General features: G+C 44.1%; 1 protein-coding gene across 1 annotated transcript in view; it reads left to right on the plus strand.

Annotated features, from left to right (window-relative positions):
- Positions 1–22,732, plus strand: part of arhgap19 (Rho GTPase activating protein 19) — a 53,922-nt gene that overhangs the window by 16,628 nt on the left and 14,562 nt on the right. Inside the window, exons 4-8 of the mRNA XM_084318603.1 lie at positions 1,710–1,919; positions 5,559–5,785; positions 10,561–10,647; positions 18,675–18,740; positions 20,813–21,031. Coding sequence (XP_084174729.1) covers positions 1,710–1,919; positions 5,559–5,785; positions 10,561–10,647; positions 18,675–18,740; positions 20,813–21,031 — 809 coding nt within the window. The remainder of the gene's footprint in view (positions 1–1,709; positions 1,920–5,558; positions 5,786–10,560; positions 10,648–18,674; positions 18,741–20,812; positions 21,032–22,732) is intronic.

Here is a 22,732-nt window from a genome sequence, read left to right on the forward strand (position 1 = left end):
GGAGTGAGTTCCAGAGGGTGGGTGCAGCCACAGAGAAGGCTCTGGGACCAACAGTCCGCATGTTGGTGGTGGGGATGGAGAGCAGACCGGAGTCAGAGGACCGCAGCCTCCGGGGCGCGATGTAGGCATGGAGGAGGTCCGCTGGGTACCGGGGGGCAAGGGAGTGAAGGGCTTTGTAGGTGATGAGGAGGATCTTAAAGTCGATGCGGGACTTGACTGGAAGCCAGTGGAGGTGGATGAGGGTGGGGGTGATGTGGTGCGGGTGAGAACCCTGGCAGCAGAATTTTGGACATATTGTAGCCTGTTCAGGGCATTACTGCCCATATGAGGACAGAGTTTGCGTAGTCAAGACGGGAGGTGACGAAAGCGTGGATGAGAGTCTCTGCTACGGAGTCAAGGAGAGATGGCCGGAGTCGGGAAATGTTCCTGAGATGGAAAAAGGCTGATTTGGTTATTGTTTTGATGTGGGAATGAAAGGAGAGGGTGGAGTCCAGTATGACGCCCAGGTTGCGAACTTCTGGGGAAGGGTGGATTAGGCAGCCGTCCACTTCAAGGAGGATACATACATACTTGCGCCACACGGAACAACTGATCACTACAGCCCAGCATCATATTACTGTAGCCAGTCTCTTGAAACACTACTGTCTATCTCCAAACTTCCACTCTTCTCGAAACATTCTTTTGCTATGTGCTCGCGCTGCCGCAGTGGGTTTTATTTTTAGCGGTCGGCTTACTCCTTCGATAGTTTCACATAACCTGAAACTGTAACCTGTTTAACGTTCTTAAACTAACGTTAGGTAATCGTCGGACATAAACGTTAGCTTCTAGGGCTACAGTGCAAGCCGGCACAACTCGGGACAGAAGAGTAGAGGATGTGACGTCGGTAAACAAGCCACACACACACCGCAGAGCGGGTCTTTTCCAAAGTGGGGGAGAAGCACACAGTGAGTGTTGAGCTAAAAGAACTGCTAGAATACTCAATCAGCAGCAGAGTAGTTCATTGCTGCTATATTGTTTGTTTTAATCAGTTGTAAAATAATTTACATCAGTAAGATGTAAATAATAATAAAGTAATAATAATACATTATTTATTTAAATATTAAGTTTGGATTTTTTTTTTACAACTGAGGTAGGTAGATACAATTTTTACAGACTAAAGTACCGAAAAAGGTACCGTTGGGTACCGGTATCGATTCACAGGTACCGGTACCGGTTCAAATGTGAACGGCACCCATAGTCATACTAGCCAATAATAATCCAATAGTCTAATAATAATAAGTAACTTTATTTATATAGCACCTTTCATACATGGATTGCAGCTCAAAGTGCTTCACAGCAAATGGCATAAAATGAACATGGGCATAAAATTTCAATTTGCATACAGTTGACAGAATAAAAACAATGCATGACGTGCAGACAATTGTTTTCTTATGCTGAATACGTTAGTGGTAATTACTGTAGAATGATAAGCAAATGCTAATACCATTAATAATATTCACCAGTATCTTTTGATCTTTGATCTTTTATAGAGTGAAACAATAATTCATTCGTATTAGTGATTAGATTCAATGTCGTCATACAATACAAGTACAGTACAACAAAAATAAGTTTGGCATCCAACCAGAGTACAAATGTAACTGTAAAGTGCGCCCCACACTTTGGTAACCACTGGTATATCTACAAACCCTGCCTCTTGCCGTCTCCTGCAGACATGCACGTGGAGGGTCTGTTCCGCGTCCCAGGGAACAGCGTGCGGCAGCAGGCGCTCCGGGAGCTGCTGAACAGCGGGGCCGACGTGGACCTGGCGTCCGGGGACTTCCACCCCAACGACGTGGCCACGCTGCTCAAGAACTTCCTGGGAGAGCTGCCCGAGCCCCTGCTCACACACAGACACTTCCACGCACACCTCAAGATAGCAGGTAGGTACCTGGGAGAGCTGAGCCCTGCTCACACACAGACACTTCCACGCACACCTCAAGATAGCAGGTAGGTACCTGGGAGAGCTGAGCCCTGCTCACACACAGACACTTCCACACACACCTCAAGATAGCAGGTAGGTACCTGGGAGAGCTGAGCCCTGCTCACACACAGACACTTCCACGCACACCTCAAGATAGCAGGTAGGTACCTGGGAGAGCTGAGCCCTGCTCACACACAGACACTTCCACGCACACCTCAAGATAGCAGGTAGGTACCTGGGAGAGCTGAGCCCTGCTCACACACAGACACTTCCACGCACACCTCAAGATAGCAGGTAGGTACCTGGGAGAGCTGAGCCCTGCTCACACACAGACACTTCCACACACAGACACTTCCACACACACCTCAAGATAGCCCGTAGGTACCGATTTCGGGTCTATGGGTTAGGGTTAGGGTTTTGCATTGTGCTGTGTGTCAACTTGGTGGTGGTTGGCGCAAGTAAATGGCTGCATTTATATAGCAGCTTTTATCCAAAGCGCTTTACAATTTGTTCCTCACATTAAAAATGTTTACCCATTCACTCACACATTCACACACCGACGGCGGAGGTGCCAATTAGGGGTTTAAGTGTCTTGCTCAAGGACACTCTGACACGCTGCCCGGGAGGAACGGGAATCGAACCAGGAACCTCCGGATTACCTCACGAGCTGCTGTCGCCCCCTCTGTCTGACGGATGTCACCTGTCACCTCTGTCTCCCCACAGCGTGCAGCACTGCTGCAGGGCTCCACCCGGCTGTGGTGACTAAGGCTGAGACGATATGCCATTTGGAAGAATCGTTAAATCGGGACAAAATTATTGATAAATATAGATTTTTCTATTATTATTTTGCATGTGTAAATTAAAATTTAAAAAAAAGTTTGAAATACTTTTTTCTTAACTCTTTCACAGCCACAAGCTTTCCCCATCTGCACTTTCTAGCGCCAGCTTTTCTTGACCATTTTCATGATATTTCACGATCTTTGCAGAGCTATTGTATATTCTATATCAGGGGTCAGCAACCTTTTTGACATGGAGTGCCTGTTTGAAATATAGTTGTGCCACAACAATATTCCATGCATCGTAATTTTTTTTTCTCATAATCAGGTATTTTTAATGATAATTTTTACATTATTACATCATTATTGTTATTATTAACAATATTATTATGATGGTTGTATCAACCCTACATCTGAGTTGGGGGGGGGGGGGGGGGGATGCAATGCAGACAAACAGCTGCATACAGTGCGACCATTTCACTCACATTTGCCCATACATTTTTGGACACATCACACACCATCGGTATGTGTACTGTCATAGCTCCACCTACAGGCCTAATGGAGAACACCAGGATGTGAATGGAGGGTGAATGTGAGTTATATTGTGTAAATAAGTTTTGATTGATCGCAAGACTACACTGTAAAAAAATAAATAATAATAAGTTACCAGAACTTAAAAATATTGAGTTCAGTTACTGTGCATTAAGGTTTTCAGTTTTCAATCCATAATAAGTTAACAGAAAAATTAGTACACAACCACATTATTTCAACCTAATAAAACTATGTTTATTGTCATTGTTTTAAGAACACAAGTTGACTTGGTAATACTCACATTTTGAGTACAAAAAATTGCTTTTAACATGTGCAATGTTCAATGAAATAGAAAAATAAATAATAAAATGTGTTGATAATCCCACTGGTCACAATGGTGACTGTAATAATGTTTTTGTTATAAGGCTCTGCAAATGTTACTGAATGATGTAGCAATGTATTTCCAGCTAAATTGAAATAATAAACAAATAAAGGGTCTCAATTAAATATGTGGTAGTAAAAATAACCTGTGGGAGGATTTCAACAAGATACATGCGACAACAGTGCAAAATATTTCACTATAAAAAAATATAATGTTTTTTTTTTATAAATTCTTTTTTATGCTGCCCCCTGTGCCTAATGCCCCCGCGTGCCTAGGGTTGCCTACCCCTGTTCTATATAATAGTATGGCTTATTTGACAGACACTATTTCTAGTCCAACATGTAAAAAAAGAGTTTGTTTCTACACACTGTAGTTTGTAGTTTATTACATGCTAAACATCAGCCGTCTTTTTCCATAGATTGTGAGATAAAACGCGTTATATGTAATAAGCCCAAATCGTTCTGGTTGATCCCCTGAAACCCCAAATACTCCCAAATCAAAGGTATATACCATGTACACATGTGCCTTCACAAAATCATCAAGGGGGGGCCTTACCCCGAAAATGCGATCGCTAGAAAACGCTTGGTTTAGGTCCGGTAAAATAGGACACTATGATCGTTACAGAAACATGTTTCAGGTTCGGTAAAATAGACAAAGGGGGTCCTTACCTTAGCCAGAAGGTAATCCAAAAAGAATAATTCCAATGATCCCATCGGCGATCCGTTTATATGTAATTACATGTGTTTACGGTTATAGGTTTTGAGGCAAGCAGATCTCAGAGCGATTGCTCTGCAAGAGCTCCTCCCCCTCAGAGCGAGTCTTGACAGTCCAGTTCAGCCATTGTCTCTACTGATCCCTTTCTATCAGAGTTAAAAAGGTAGGCGATACTGCCACCTGGTGATATTCGATTGTCATTGCAATTCCAACGTAGGCGAATGAGCCAGGGACGGCTAGAGTGATTTTAGGCATTATTTAACGTTAGTTTGTGTGTGTGTGTCACATGCACTCACTGTAGTTTTTGTGATGCTGTATTTTGCCCACGACACACACACACGCACACACACACACACACACACGAACTAACATTAAATAATAGTTTTTCTTTCTTTTTTAAGAAAAAAGTATTTAAAACTTTATTTTTACTTTATATATTTTTTCACACGAAAAAAAATCGATAAGTGACGCCACACGCAGTTATTGATAAGTGGTCTCAGCCTTAGTGGTGACTCACTCACTCATGAGCATTCCGTGAGGGACATTTATTCAAACGCACGCTCGGATCATCATGTACTCTCTTCTACCGACTCTTTACTCTGCATGTCCCTCAATCATCCTCGAACAGCCATCATCCCGCTTCAGTGGCTCAGGAGATGGAGCAGTCGTCTGGTAGTCGGAAGGTTCCCGGTACGATTCCCGCTCCTTCTTGGGCACTGTGCCGATGTGTCCTTGAGCAAGACACTTAACACCTAATTGCTCCCGATGTGCAGGTTGGCACCTTGCATTGTTGCCTCCGCCGTCGGTGTGTGACTTGGTAAATGTGAGGAACAAAAATAAATGTAAAGCGCTTTGGATAAAAGCTACTTCTATATAGATGCAGTGCACCATTTACCATCTTTACGTTGCAAGATATTTAACACAAGCTGCCCCCTCAACATGTGGTAGAGTCTTCCTCGACATACTGGGGTAGTAGTATCAATTTGATTCCGTCGATACCTTGATGTTACCGTGATACCCCAGGTATCATAGAATGTTCTTTTAGATTATTATTTTTAAGCGTTTTAATGGCATCACTGTGTGTGTGCAGACATGACCCTGTTTGACGAGCAGGGCAACAAGATGACGGCCCCAGGGTTGTAATGGCATCACTGTGTGTGTGTGTGTGTGTGTGTGTGTGTGTGTGTGTGTGCAGACATGACCCTGTTTGACGAGCAGGGCAACAAGACGGCCGTCCCTCACAAGGAGCGTCAGATCGAGGCGCTGCAGCTGCTGTTCCTGCTGCTGCCCCAGGCCAACCGCTCACTGCTCAAGCTGATCCTGGACCTGCTGTACCACACCGCCAAGCAGCAGGACCAGAACAAGATGTCTGCCTTCAACCTGGCCCTCATGTTCGCGCCGCACGTGCTCTGGCCCAGACATGTAGGTTAACCTTTTATCAACAGACCTGTTCGCTGTCTACAAAGATACCGCGTTCGAGCCAATCGGCGACACCAACCGAGTCACGTGACTACAAACATACCGCGTTCGAGCCAATCGGCGACACCAACCGAGTCACGTGACTACAAACATACCGCGTTCGAGCCAATCGGCGACACCAACCGAGTCACGTGACTACAAACATACCGCGTTCGAGCCAATCGGCGACACCAACCGAGTCACGTGACTACAAACATACTGCGTTCGAGCCAATCGGTGGCACCAACCGAGTCACGTGACTACAAGCATACCGCGTTCGAGCCAATCGGCGGCACCAACCGAGTCATGTGACTACAAACATACCGCGTTCGAGCCAATCGGCGGCACCAACCGAGTCACGTGACTACAAGCATACCGCGTTCGAGCCAATCGGCGGCACCAACCGAGTCATGTGACTACAAACATACCGCGTTCGAGCCAATCGGCGGCACCAACCGAGTCACGTGACTACAAACATACCGCGTTTGAGCCAATCAGCGACACCAACCGAGTCACGTGACTAAGTTTCCCCCTACCTGCGCTAAAAGAAGTACAACGGGGCTCTATGGAGAAACCATGACACTCTCCTGACTAAAAGTATAATGGAGCTCTATGGAGAAACCATGACACTCTCCTGACTAAAAGTATAATGGAGCTCTATGGAGAAACCATGACACTCCCCTGACTAAAAGTATAACGGGGCTCTATGGAGAAACCATGACACTCCACTGACTGAAAGTATAATGGTGCTCTATGGAGAAACCATGACACTCCCCTGACTAAAAGTATAACGGGGCTCTATGGAGAAACCATGACACTCCCCTGACTAAAAGTATAACGGGGCTCTATGGAGAAACCATGACACTCCCCTGACTAAAAGTATAACGGGGCTCTATGGAGAAACCATGACACACTCCTGACTAAAAGTATAACGGGGCTCTATGGAGAAACCATGACACTCCCCTGACTAAAAGTATAACGGGGCTCTATGGAGAAACCATGACACTCCACTGACTGAAAGTATAATGGAGCTCTATGGAGAAACCATGACACTCTCCTGACTAAAAGTATAACGGGGCTCTATGGAGAAACCATGACACTCTCCTGACTAAAAGTATAACGGGGCTCTATGGAGAAACCATGACACTCCCCTGACTAAAAGTATAACGGGGCTCTATGGAGAAACCATGACGCTCCCCTGACTAAAAGTATAATGGGGCTCTATGGAGAAACCATGACACTCCCCTGACTAAAAGTATAATGGGGCTCTATGGAGAAACCATGACACTCCCCTGACAAAGTATAATGGGGCTCTATGGAGAAACCATGACACTCCCCTGACTAAAAGTAGTTTCAAACGGAAATGGCTTGATGTCACACTGCCAAATCAGCACGGCTGTGAGTCTTTCACCTTTTACATGTCTAGCATGGATTGATTGTTTGGATCGCTAGCATGGCTAACAAATGCAAATATATTGTAGTCTTCCCCGTTGTTCTGACCAGGATTGCGTTCCTTTTGCCCCCTTGATGCGCGCGCACACAGTCTGACGTGTACAGCAAACAGGTCTATAGACTTGATGACGTTGGATGCACTCATAACTAGATTTGGTTTTGTGGATATCGGGTCGATACCTGGATAAAATGTTTTTTTTCCCGATACTAAAGTCGGGGTTCGCACAAGGTCCTTGAAGTGCTTGATTTTTTTTACAAAAAAAAAGTCAATGCCTGGAATTCCTTAAACAGCTCATTTTTAACAAGGTGCTTAATAACTCCTTGGAATTCAAATCAACCATTCACATTGAAAGTTTTGTTAATTAATTAATTGTCAGAAATTTGTTTTAAGCCATAAATATATATATATATTAGTGCTGTCAGGTGAATAAAAAAATGTATCTAATTAATTACAGGATTTGTAATTAATTTATCTAATTAATTGCATTTTAATCGCATAACCATTTTATGCCTGATATTCTCTATTCTATAATCATATTTCAAATTGCATGTGTCCGGATGGCAGAATTCAGTACTGTATCTACAAAACCTTCTGTTTAATCATCTTCCATCTATTAATTTGCTTAGATTCTTCAGGTCTGGTCAATTTGAGCATGGTGTTATTCAGTCAAAGATAAATTTTTTTTTTATTGATATTCTCATTTGGTTCATTACAATTGACTCAAAATAAAATTGTCATTCAATCAATCACCGCGCAGATTGATTGAATGAAAATGTTATTAACAGATTGCAGAATGGGTACAATACAGTACGGCTCAATACACACAATTGTTAAGGGGATGCAGACCAGAGAGAGACTTTCGTCTTGTTTACATCAGGGTCCCCCATTTTCAATTCATAATGAATTGTAAGTAAGGGTGCAACTTGCACCGTGCAATTCATTCTTTGTGGATCTAGCCCACAGTATTTCTGACACTAATACATTCCCTGAGATTCATAGATGTCCCTAGAATCAGATACCAAGAACATGCAAATGGACCATATTAAAAAAAAAACGTCTCTAAATGTGTATTCTACATTCTTATGGAATGAATGAGATACAAAAAAAATATAATAAAAAAAAAAATGTTGAGTACATTTTCACAATGCGATAATTTGCAGTGTAATTAATTAATCTAATTAACGCGATAAACTGACAGCCCTAATATATAATATATATATATATGTATTAGGGTGTAACGGTACACAAAATCCACGGTTCGGTACGTACCTCGGTTTTGAAGTCACGGTTCGGTATTATTTTCGGTACAGTGCTTTTCATTTATCTATTTATTTAACTGTATTAAACAATCTAAAACGAATTGGCCATAATTTACTGAGCAAACTAATGCTTACTGCTGTAACCTGCTAATAACACTTAAAGTAAATTTGAAGATTATTTTATAGCAGATGCCTTGGACAACTGTAGCGTGTGCTTGTTTATACTGAGCCCCATTTCATGACTGTGATGCAAGCCCTGCTTGAATACAGGGGCAGCCAGGGCTTGCATCACAGTCACGAAAGGGGCTTGTTTATACAGAGCTGGTGGTATGACTTCCTGGCTGAAATACAGACGAGAGGGAACTAGGTAGCGGGGCTCTATTACTCTCTATGTGCTTAAACCCTGTGTTCTCGACAACGGAGTATGGTCGCAGATCTGCTGCTATAAAAACACCTATGGCGTTTGTTATTGCTTTGGCCCGGTCTGAATTAATAGCGAGATGCTGCTTGAATGCCACGGGGAGCTGGGTTTGCTCCTTCCGTGTACCAGTGATATTCACATTCGGGTGATGCCGTTTCAAATGCGTGATAAAGTTTGCAATAAAGTTGAACAATGCCGGCACGTAGCCCCTTTCGTGACTGTGATGCGCCTTGCATCACAAGTGTGCATCACAGTCACGAAAGGGGCTAGCCGGCACGTAGCTTTAGTGCGATCCACCCGTCTTTGTCCATTACTGTGGTTAACTGGGAATCCGAAATGATCCCAAACGGGAGACTTGAATGTTGTGGGAGCATCTTCTAGCTCTGGCTGGCCAGTTAGTATTGCACTCGCCATACTAAGGCTAATATGCTATGCTGAATTACAGCTCTCGCTCAGCGTGGCTGCGCGCTGCGTTGGATGAACAAACAACACCCGGTTAGTTGTGCACCTTATATTAGGGCCGGGGGGATTTAAGTTCCACAAAAAAAGGTTCATATATATATATAAAAGAAACTGCATTTAAAAGTGAATTGGATCCTTTTAAATGCCCTTTTAAAATGAAAAATAGTGCTGGGAAAAGTACTTGAAATCCGTGAATTTCATTTTGCAATGTCTGTGGGAACACTAAAGAGAGCCACATGTGTAAAATGAAAGCCTTGTGATGTTCGATCCCTCTAATGGAGAACATTATGCTGGTGAAGCGCCCTCTCACTGTGTCTTTACATGTCACTGGGACTGCATTCTGACCACTGCTCTGTCCTGTAAGCAGATGTCACTGGGACTGCATTCTGACCACTGCTCTGTCCTGTAAGCAGATGTCACTGGGACTGCATTCTGACCACTGCTCTGTCCTGTAAGCAGATGTCACTGGGACTGCATTCTGACCACTGCTCTGTCCTGTAAGCAGATGTCACTGGGACTGCATTCTGACCACTGCTCTGTCCTGTAAGCAGATGTCACTGGGACTGCATTCTGACCACTGCTCTGTCCTGTAAGCAGATGTCACTGGGACTGCATTCTGACCACTGCTCTGTCCTGTAAGCAGATGTCACTGGGACTGCATTCTGACCACTGTTCTGTCCTGTAAGCAGATGTCACTGGGACTGCATTCTGACCACTGTTCTGTCCTGTAAGCAGATGTCACTGGGACTGCATTCTGACCACTGCTCTGTAAGCAGATGTCACTGGGACTGCATTCTGACCACTGTTCTGTCCTGTAAGCAGATGTCACTGGGACTGCATTCTGACCACTGTTCTGTCCTGTCAGCAGATGTCACTGGGACTGCACTCTGACCACTGTTCTGTCCTGTAAGCAGATGTCACTGGGACTGCACTCTGACCACTGCTCTGTCCTGTAAGCAGATGTCACTGGGACTGCACTCTGACCACTGCTCTGTCCTGTAAGCAGATGTCACTGGGACTGCACTCTGACCACTGCTCTGTCCTGTAAGCAGATGTCACTGGGACTGCATTCTGACCACTGCTCTGTCCTGTAAGCAGATGTCACTGGGACTGCATTCTGACCACTGCTCTGTCCTGTAAGCAGATGACGGCCGGTGACCTTCAGGACAACCTGAAGAAGCTCAACAGCGGCATGGCCTTCCTCATCAAGCACTCTCAGAAGATCTTCAGGGTGATTATTACACACACACACACCTTCCTCATCAAGCACTCTCAGAAGATCTTCAGGGTGATTATTACACACACACACACCTTCCTCATCAAGCACTCTCAGAAGATCTTCAGGGTGATTATTACACACACACACACACCTTCCTCATCAAGCACTCTCAGAAGATCTTCAGGGTGATTATTACACACACACACACACCTTCCTCATCAAGCACTCTCAGAAGATCTTCAGGGTGATTATTACACACACACACACCTTCCTCATCAAGCACTCTCAGAAGATCTTCAGGGTGATTATTACACACACACACCTTACTCATCAAGCACTCTCAGAAGATCTTTAGGGTGATTATTACACACACACACCTTACTCATCAAGCACTCTCAGAAGATCTTTAGGGTGATTATTACACACACACCTTACTCATCAAGCACTCTCAGAAGATCTTTAGGGTGATTATTACACACACACCTTACTCATCAAGCACTCTCAGAAGATCTTCAGGGTGATTATTACACACACACCTTACTCATCAAGCACTCTCAGAAGATCTTCAGGGTGATTATTACACACACACACCTTCCTCATCAAGCACTCTCAGAAGATCTTTAGAGTCATTATTACACACACACACATCTAACTCTAAAGGAAGGGACGTCTGCAATCTCGCTTCAAATATGGAAATAAAGTACTTATCGACCACAGGAGAATGTTATGTTATAGCCATAAGTAATATATTAACGTATTTAAGAATTTACAATGTGTACGTATTACATACAGGGTTCGCACAAGGGCCTTGAAGTGCTTAAAGTGCTTTATTTTTTACCAAAAAAAGTCTAGGCCTGGAATTCCTTGAAAACAGCCAATTTCTTTTTACAATTTTAAAAAGTCCTTGCAAATTCAAATCAGCCATTCACATTGAACGTTTTGTTCATCCATGATAAAATTGTTCTGAATCAAGAAATAAAATTTTTGCATTTAAAGTGTGACTAATTGTCGGAAATTGGTTTTAAGCCATACATATTGGATCAAAAAGAAAAGATTATATATATTGCATTTAAAGAAAAGATTATATAAACTGCATTTAAAAGTGAATTGTATCCTTTTAACCTCTTAAGCCCAGAGCCCTATTTTCTGAAAATCTGCCTAAAATACATACCTAAGAAAATGCTCCACTTCTACAAGGCTCATTTGCATATTCGTATCTAGGGACATCTATGGACCTCAGTGAATGTATTCCCAGTGTCAGAAATATTGTGTCTTGCTTAAATTGTGATGAAACAAAGGACAATATGAATTATGATTTTTCTTTGCATCTTTGACAGTGAATAACACCATGCTAATAATGACCATACATGAAAAACACATTCAGTACCTTCTTGAGATCATGTGTTCAAAAAATCTAAGGAAATGAATAAAGGGAACATTATGGACGTTTTTGTAGATACAGTACTGAATTCTCCCATCCGGACCAATGCAATTTGAAATACCTTATTATAGCCAATTTGCACATTTATGGATAGACAATATAACAGTACTGTAATGCAGTAAAACAGAGAAAGTAGCCTTAAACTATAGTATAGTGTAGACCTAGTAGTGTAGCCTATAGTGTAACTAGGCATGTGCCGGTATGATATTTTGAGGGTACGATAATCTTGGGCAAAAATACCACAATTTCACGGTATTCGGTACGTAAAAAAATCCCCCATTGAACAAAACGTATTATGATGATGAATATGATGATGAATAGTTTTATTTTCGGTCTTTGTTTACAGATAAATCAAAAACACATGTGTGGACTTTCAAAAGGAAAAGAAAAAAATCACAAATGTACATATTCAAAGTAAGCTCACACACAAAATCAAAACTCAATGACTGAAAAAAGGAATAGGCTGAAGCACATGCTTATTTTTGCCTATCCTTTACAATTCTTAAAAACTAAATATACTTTAATATAAGAAAGAAACATTTAAAATATGCTGCAAGATATAATGTTTGATGTTTTACTCAAAACTGTACTCCTGAATTATTTTATCCTTCAGGGCCTTTTTAAATCTCCCCTGAGAGGTACACAACTTCAACCCGTCACTAAGACTATTCCACAATTTAACTCTCAAAATTTAAACACATTTAGCTTTTACATTAGTTCTTACCTTTTTATATGTTTTAAGAATACACAACCTTCTTAAATTATACTTTCCTTCTCTTGGTTGAAAGAGACATTGAATACAAGCTGGTAGGTTCTTACTCTTAGCACGAAAAATGATCTCCAAGGTGTTTATGTAAACCATATCTACACATTTTTATGTGCAGGACTTTATGAATAATGTATTAATCGATTCAAGATAACTAGCTTTATTTATTATTCTAATAGCTCTTTTCTGTAGTTTAATAATAGGATCTATATTTGTTTTTTAAACATTCCCCCAGACCTCAACACAATATGACATGTATGGCACCATACATGTATTACAGTGCACAATAAGCTTTTCTGTAAGTGTTATTTATGAATGTGTGAATACTGTCTGTATTACACACAGAGGGAACTGTCTGACCACTTTCAAACTAAGTACAGAATATAAAATACTTCCAAATAAACTTTCATGATTATGAATATGTAGGCTACATGTCAAAAGGGCATTTTTCTAATGTAATCTACTTGCAAAGATGTAATATAGCCTAGTACTATTCTTACTATATTAAACTTTGGATTCATCTTTTGTGGTGGCTCAACATAATTCACACACGGAACTATGTGTTGGGGATAATGGTTCCGCACGGACCATATTGTTTGTTACATTGAGTGTCTGCAAACAAGCTCAGAGTGTCAACAGAGTGACGTTGAGTTGATGTTAGCTGCTAGCTGGCTACCCGAATCCACAACAGCCAGGCAGCCAACTGTACAAAATACAGTCTCAGCCAATCGATTGTACAGTTAGTTAGCTCCACTCCATTGTGAATTAAAAGGTAGTCAGCCAGCACAGCCCGTATTCTCGAAGACACTCTGATGTCACGAGACCGCCGCCATCTTGGTATAGGGGGACCATATGGATTTCTACCATCAAATGCATGCGTTGAGGTCCGTTTTTATTACATGTTTTATCACATTCTTGTTCATTTCATAACATTTTCATACGATTTGTTTTGAAAATATTGAGGCCAACATGGCATTTCACTATTTCGAAAGCCTTTCTGGTGATTCTAAGGCGAGATATGAGTCAAAGATCTCCCCCTGATTGACTTGACATAATGTCCATACAAAACACCTGCAGACATGGCCATCTCTCGAATACCCAAATTGAAGCTGCTGTGTTACGTTTTGTACTAATAACGAACACAGAAATCCAAATCGCAAGTTTTATATAATACCAGCTGATGCATCACGGAGGAAAAAGTGGCTGGTGGCTAACGTTCGGCTAACTCGCTCTGTGTTGTGGTCGTGGTAGCTACATGCTAAGCTAACGTTAATTACATAATATCGAACCGATAGGAGCTTATCTTATCTAATCTTACGTGGTGGTACCACGTGTGCCACTACCCGATCAAACATCCACGTAAGATTAGATAAAATAAGCTCCTATCGGTTCAATATTATGTAATTAACGTTAGCTTAGCATGTAGCTACCACGACCACAACACAGAGCGAGTTAGCCACCAGCCACTTTTTCCTCCGTAATGGTATAAAACTTGCGATTTGGATTTCTGTTTTTGTCATTAGTACAACGCGTAACACAGCAGCTCTTTGGCATTGTGAATGACTGAAGAAAATTCCGCTTGATAGTCTTTAATTTGACGCTTTAACGATCCGTTTCTGCACTAAATGAACCGTACACAATGTACGAGGCGGGGCAGTTACCCCCCACGCTGCAGTTGCCTAGCAACAACAGGCAGGAAGTTGACTTCGAGAATTAGCAAGCTACAGTTGCTAGGTAGCTAACGTTAGCCAGCCGAAGATCGGTAGCTAGCCAAGTTACATTAGCCACAGCTGCAAAACTAATTTCAATTATGTTATGAGCTATCAGTAGCTAACCAGCTAGATAACATTAGACAACACCTCATGTATTAAACTAAAGTGAATAGTTTACTGAGCCATTGTTTAATGCTTCAGTGATGTTAAAAGAGGAGCTGCACGCTTGCTATCTCCGGTGCAAATGAGACAGGTCTGTGAGGGGGAGGGCACTGCGAGCAGCGTGTGTGCGTCAAGCTCACGTTTGATTGGTTAGAAATTAATGGTCACTGTCAACTCACAAGGCACATACTGAGTGATAGACAAACTAGCGAATGGACAGAGAAAGGAACGAGGGGGTCGCAATTTCGAGCCCTGCTAATATTGCACATAACGCGTTTTATCTCGCAATCTATGGGAAAAGACAGGATTATCTTGGAAATGCACGATGTTTAGCGTGTAATAAACTACAAACTACAGTGTGTAGAAACAAACTCCTTTTTTTCCATGTTGGACTACAAGTAGTGTCTGTCAAATGAGCCACACCATTGTCTCCACAGCTATAATACAGAACACACACGGGCTGCATGATTTTGGGAAATAATCTAATTGCGATTTTTCTCACAGATATTGCGATTGCGATTCAATTTGCGATTATAATAATTAAAAAAAAAAAAGTCCACAGAGGTTTATTGTAAAATGCAGCTTGCATCTGGCCTACGCGGTGGGTCTTTTCGGGACACCGAGCCTGAAAATGTTTCTTTTTACCTGGGAATCGATACCGGTACCCAACAGTACCTTTCTTTTCTGTACTTTACTCTCCCTCTCTGAAGTCTAAACTTCACAACACACAATCTAAAACCCCTTACCTCCCTCTCCCAAACCGATCTTGTATCTCAATGGGACTTCCTGGTTAAATTATTTTTTTTATTTTTTATTTTTTTTATTGCAGGCCTGGCGATTTGATAATTGCATCATTCCAAATCGCGATTTTGATTAAAAATCAATTAATCGTGCAGCCCTACACAGCTCTGCAAAGATCATGAAATATTGCGAAAAGCTGGCCCATTGACAGCAGAGAGGCAGGTACACGCTGGCGCTGAATGAGTTAAAATGAAAAATAGTGCTTGGAAAAGTATGTGAAAGTCCTTGAATTAAATTTTGCTGTCTGTGGGAACCCTGATTCTTGGCTCACGGCTGGACAGTTTCCATGATGCAGAGGGCAGCTGTCAGACTGTAGCTACTGCTCCACACCACCAGAAAAAACAATATTAACTCATTGACGGCCACTAGCTTTCGCCATCTGCACTGTTTGGCGCCAGCGTTAAAGTGGAGATGAAGCAGTGCGATAAATACATATTCATAGCATCACATTAGTATTTAGATAAGCCACAGAAGAAATCACGTTATAAAAATAAGCAGTTTCTAAGAAAAAACGATTTGTTGTGTGCATTTCTGAAGCATTTAGCATTATGGGCGCGGCCATTTTGTTGCTGACGTCATGCCGATGGTTTGGTGTATACACTGCTGGTACACTGCCTATAGTGAATGGGTCAGTCAGTAAATAAAATGTTGCCTACAAAACAACGGGACCGCGGTGGTTCTGTTTGTATTGCTCCTGGCTGTTCAAACTAATTTTACCATGTGAGAGAGAGGAAAGTTGGTTAATTTCCACAAACTACCAGTGAAAAAAACAGTGTTGTTGGCACGTTGGCTCAGGCTGGCTGTACTCAGACGGCGCGACCAGCCTGTTGGACAGGGAAGGAGGATCTGCAGCGAACACTTCATTGCCTCGGATTATGTTGTTGGGATGGGATGTTTGTCCAGAAGACCACTAATCAGCTGAAGCCGGACGCGGTTCCCTCAGTCTTCGACAGACAGACCGGCGTTAGCTCTCGGGAGCGATCGCTAGCTAGTTGGCACCAGCCGGCGACCGGCGTTAGCAACCGGGAGCGTCGCGGAGCATTCAGCCTGCTGGCTACCTAGATCCACTTCAACCAGCGTCGCGGAGCATTCAGCCTGCTGGCTACACAGCTTGTCGGTGTGCTAATAGCCTCTGCAAGCTAACGGTAGCTGGCTAAACAGCTTGTCGGTGTGCTGGAGCCTCTGCAAGCTAACGGTAGCTGGCTACACAGCTTGTCGGTGTGCTGGAGCCTCTGCAAGCTAACGGTAGCTGGCTACACAGCTTGTCGGTGTGCTGGAGCCTCTGCAAGCTAACGGTAGCTGGCTACACAGCTTGTCGGTGTGCTGGAGCCTCTGCAAGCTAACGGTAGCTGGCTCCAGGCTATTAGCACATTGACAAGCTGCTGGAGCTCCTGACGCTCGGCTGGTTGAAGTGGGTCTAGGTAGCCAGCAGGCTGAATGCTCCGCGACGCTCCCGGTTGCTAACGCCGGTCCCCGGCTGGTGCTAACTAGCTAGCGATCGCTCCCGGTTGCTAACGCCGGTCGCCGGCTGGTGCCAACTAGCGATCGCTCCCGAGAGCTAACGCCGGTCTGTCTGTCGAAGACCGAGGGAACCGCATCAGGCTTCAGCTGATTAGTGGTCTTCTGGACAAACATCCCACCCCAACAACATAATCCGAGGCAATGAAGTGTTCTCTGCAGATCCTCCTTCCCTGTCCAACAGGCTGATCACGCCGCCTGAGTGCAGCCAGCCTGAGCCAACGTGCCAACAACACTGTTTTTTTCACTGGTAGTTTGTGGAAATTAACCAACTTTCCTCTCTCTCACATGATAAAATTTGTTTGAACAGCCAGGAGCAATACAAACAGAACCACCGCGGTCCCGTTGTTTTGTAGGCAACATTTTATTTACTGACTGACCCATTCACTATAGGCAGTGTACCAGCAGTGTATACACCAAACCATCGGCATGACGTCAGCCATGACGTCAGCAACAAAATGGCGGCGCCCATGTTGAAAACAGGGATATTATATTTGATTTTTCAGACAAATAAGATAGATTTCACATTTGATTATAGAACCCTGTCTTACACAAGGTACACAACAAACAAACTAGGATCACATTGCTCACTGCTTCATCTCCACTTTAATGACCATTTTAGCGATGTTTGCAGACCCATCGTGTGTTCTGTATTATAGTTATGGAGACAATAGTATGGCTCATTTTACAGGCATTGTTCATAGTCCATTACTGACTAATCAGTTAATTTCTACACACTGTAGTTTGTTACACGCTAAACATTGCCCCATTTCCGAAACAATCCACTCTTTTTCCATAGATCGTGAGATATGACACATTATATGCAATAAGCCCAAATCGTTCTGGTTGATCCCCTGAACCCCCAAATACTCCCAAATCAAAGGTATATACCATGTACACATGTGTCTTCACAAAATCATCAGGGGGGGGGGGGGTCGTTTTAACTCAAAACTGATCGTTACCAAAAGCAAGTTTTATGTCCGGTAAGCTACGACACTGTGATCGGTACAGAAGCATGTTTTACGTAAAAAAAAAAAAAATACCAGGTTACCTAAGATGGACCTTACCTCAGTCAGAAAGAAAGAAAATGAATAAATCCCAGTCAATCCCATGGCGATCGCAATTACTTGTGTATATTGGGCATGGCTACCATACGGGAAATAAGGCACCAAATCTTCCACCGATTGCTATGTTGTGATCCACTCCTAGGCGGAAACAGCCGGAGTGGATCACAAGACAAGTGATATCCTCAGTTCCCAGTTCAAAAGGTAGGCGATACTGCCACCTGGTGAGATTCGATCGTCATTGCAATTCCAACGTAGGTAGATGAATCACAGACACCTAGAGGGCTCCGGCTGACCGTATAGAACGCGCATCAAAGGAAAAGATCAAAACCAGACTATACTCGGGTTAGTGGCGCTCAACGGTTGGCGAGATAACCCGTGTTTACTCGGGTTTGGCCGTCAAAGAGTTAATAACACCCTCCCATATAACAACACTTCCATTCTAGGTCATAAAGAGAGAGGCCTTTTAGTTTATGATTGAACGACATGGTGAACCAGGCTGGATGACGCCGAACAATTGATTTTCAAGAGAAGGTCAGTTTTGGTTCACATGGTGACGTGATGTCTCCTCCCAGGCTCCAGTCTACCTGAGAGAACATGCCAGGATGTACTTCACAGGAACCAAGACGCTGCAGACCAGGGTGAGCGCTCCAACCTCTCATCAGCTGTTGGGCTATATAGTGTTAGCTAATCTCCATGTGTTATTATGAGCTCTATCAGCTGTTGAGCTATATAGTGCTAATCTCCATACATGTGTTGGCTATTTTAGTGCTTGTGCCAGAGAATGGTGAAACCATACAATCCACCTCAGCCACAGTTCTTTAAATCATACCCCAGAGTTCCCCAGTCCAGACCATAATATATATATATATTTTTTTTAACTCTTTGAATTATAACCTGGCGCCCACTGGTGGTAACAAGTTGCCACTACATTGTTGGTAATTCCACAGATTTGCAATAATGGCATTTTTCACAATTCCATTTCAGCCAGAGCTATAGGCCCTGCTGGGCACAAGGAGGGGTCCTGCAGATCTGGCAGAACTCCTGTCGTTGTAGTGATGAGTCATAATCACCAGTGGGTGCCTTCACTCCAGTGCCTCATCAGAGCCTCAGATCAGACTATTTTTAGATGGTACTTTTCTAACTGCCCCCCACCCCTTCTAACTGCCCCCACCCCTTCTACCTGCCCCCCACCCCTTCTAACTGCCCCCCACCCCTTCTAACTGCCCCCTGCTCCTTCTAACCGCCCCCACCCCTTCTACCTGCCCCCCACCCCTTCTACCTGCCCCCCACCCCTTCTAACTGCCCCCCACCCCTTCTACCTGCCCCCTGCTCCTTCTAACTGCCCCCACCCCTTCTACCTGCCCCCCACCCCTTCTAACTGCCCCCCACCCCTTCTACCTGCCCCCCACCCCTTCTACCTGCCCCCCACCCCTTCTAACTGCCCCCCACCCCTTCTACCTGCCCCCCACCCCTTCTACCTGCCCCCCACCCCTTCTAACTGCCCCCCACCCCTTCTACCTGCCCCCCACCCCTTCTACCTGCCCCCTGCTCCTTCTAACTGCCCCCACCCCTTCTACCTGCCCCCCACCCCTTCTATCTGCCCCCCACCCCTTCTAACCGCCCCCACCCCTTCTACCTGCCCCCCACCCCTTCTATCTGCCCCCCACCCCTTCTAACCGCCCCCACCCCTTCTACCTGCCCCCCACCCCTTCTATCTGCCCCCCACCCCTTCTAACCGCCCCCACCCCTTCTACCTGCCCCCACCCCTTCTATCTGCCCCCCACCCCTTCTACCTGCCCCCCACCCCTTCTAACTGCCCCCCACCCCTTCTATCTGCCCCCCACCCCTTCTACCTGCCCCCCACCCCTTCTAACCGCCCCCACCCCTTCTACCTGCCCCCCACCCCTTCTAACCGCCCCCACCCCTTCTACCTGCCCCCCACCCCTTCTACCTGCCCCTCACCCCTTCTAACTGCCCCCACCCCTTCTACCTGCCCCCACCCCTTCTACCTGCCCCTCACCCCTTCTAACTGCCCCCCACCCCTTCTACCTGCCCCTCACCCCTTCTAACTGCCCCCACCCCTTCTAACTGCCTTCTAACTGCCCCCACCCCTTCTAACCGCCCCCACCCCTTCTACCTGCCCCCACCCCTTCTAACCGCCCCCACCCCTTCTAACTGCCCCTCACCCCTTCTAACTGCCCCCACCCCTTCTAACTGCCCCCACCCCTTCTAACTGCCCCCACCCCTTCTAACTGCCTTCTAACTGCCCCCACCCCTTCTAACTGCCCCCACCCCTTCTACCTGCCCCCACCCCTTCTAACTGCCTTCTAACTGCCCCCACCCCTTCTAACTGCCCCCACCCCTTCTAACTGCCTTCTAACTGCCCCCACCCCTTCTACCTGCCCCCACCCCTTCTAACTGCCCCCCACCCCTTCTACCTGCCCCCACCCCTTCTAACCGCCCCCACCCCTTCTACCTGCCCCCACCCCTTCTACCTGCCCCCCACCCCTTCTAACTGCCTTCTAACTGCCCCCACCCCTTCTACCTGCCCCCACCCCTTCTACCTGCCCCCCACCCCTTCTAACTGCCCCCACCCCTTCTAACTGCCCCCACCCCTTCTACCTGCCCCCCACCCCTTCTAACTGCCCCCACCCCTTCTAACTGCCCCCACCCCTTCTAACTGCCCCCACCCCTTCTACCTGCCCCTCAGGATGACCTGGAGCTGCTGGTGTTGAGCGGCTCCCCCGTGGTGCGCCTGGCTGGGCCGCTGAAGAGGCCTCTGACTCCTGGCTCCACACAGCAGCAGCAGCAGCAGCAGCAGCAGCAGTCTCCAGCCCAGCACCACACAGAGGAGGCCCTGAAGGAGCTGTTCAGACACGTCCACCACAACATGCCTGACTCTGCCAAGAAGAAGAAACTCATACGACAGGTGCAGAAACACCCTCTGACAGACTCATCTACATACATACATACATACACATACACATACACATACACATACACATACATACATACATACATACAGATGGAGCCATTAGTGTTCCTAACCATTTTGCCGCGGTGGTCTCACGACATGGGAATTAATTTGGAAACCAGGTTGCTGTTCTGTCATATGCCCGCCAGGAGGCGCAAAGTCATTAGACGGACGCTACAACGTCCTATGTCTACAGACTGTATGCATTAATGTTGCTGAATTAAAGAATGAATAAGTAAAACGTGTCAATTCAGCAGTCAAAGTGTATATATTAAAACGTGTCAAATCTAACTTCATTAGACAGCCGACGCACGGCTCTCTTGTCCATTAATTTCATCAGAAGAAAGCGTTAGTGTAATGCTTTTTGGTAACTAAGTTTGTGTAAACACGCAATGTTGCTGAATAAAATAATTAAACAGTTAAAACCTGTCGAATTAGCAGTCAATGTGTATATTTTCAGCACTTTCACGCTTGTTTACCAATGATTTTGTTTTAGTGTACTATAAGATGAAAAGATTCAAGCTGTGTTTTATCTGTGACTGTGGCACAGTGGTAACATTCCTGTTTTGCAAACACTAAGCCTTGGCAAAAAGCTGGTTCGAATCTTGTATTTTTTCCTTTTATATATAATTCATTTATAAAATGAAATGGTGTTCTGCCAACGTGTTTTGGCTAAATACATTATTGTACATGTACTGTATGTCGTTTTATTAATCTATTCCTCCCATGCAGTCCATCTGTCCAGTATAGGTAGATTACATTTTTAGAGACTAAAGTACAGAAAAAAAGGTACCGTTGGGTACCGGTATCGGTTCAAATGTGAAAGGTACCCAACCCTAGTATGTATGCATGCATACATACATACATACAATGGGGGAAATAAGTATTGAACACATCAACATTTTGTTCAGTAAATGTATTTCCAATTAGCGTATTCAAGCAAAATTTGCACCAGACTTTGGTATTAACTCAAGAAATCCAGACAATAAATCTAAACATTAAAGTCCATATGTAAATAAAGTTATGTGTAATAAAGTGGAATGAAACAGGAAAAAAGTATTGGACACACTAAGAAAAAGCAGTACACCACAGCAAGGAAAGGCCAGGAACTAGCTGAAAACCAAAACTAATTAGGAGGCAACTCTACCTCCTATCTGTGCTAATAATGTCAACTGGGTTAGAATATATTGATTGGCTATAAAATGTTTTTTTTGTTACCAAGGTGCCACACAAGAAACATCATACAGAAAGCGTCCTTGAAGCTGTCATTACAAACAAAGGCTTCTCCACTAAGTATTGAATTAATTTCAGTTAGTGTGTTCAATACTTTTTTCATTCCACTTTATTACACATTACTTTATTTATGTATGGACTTTAGTTTAGATTTTTTTTGTCTGGATTCCCTGAGTTAATACCAAAGTCTGGTGAAAATTTCACTTGAATGGCCACATTGCAAATATAATTACGGGACAAAATGCTGATGTGTTCAATACTTGTTTCCCCCATTGTATACATACATACATCTATATATACTTTATAGTTAATTAATCTAAATTAATCACATTTTAAATGCATATCAATATTTTATGTGAAAAGCAAACTTTTTCAAAAAATTTATTTTGGTATACGAGTGAATCAATGAATATACATTATACA

The sequence above is a fragment of the Notolepis coatsorum genome, assembly GCF_963971535.1.
Source record: "Notolepis coatsorum genome assembly, chromosome: 7".
Lineage (NCBI taxonomy): Eukaryota > Metazoa > Chordata > Actinopteri > Aulopiformes > Paralepididae > Notolepis > Notolepis coatsorum.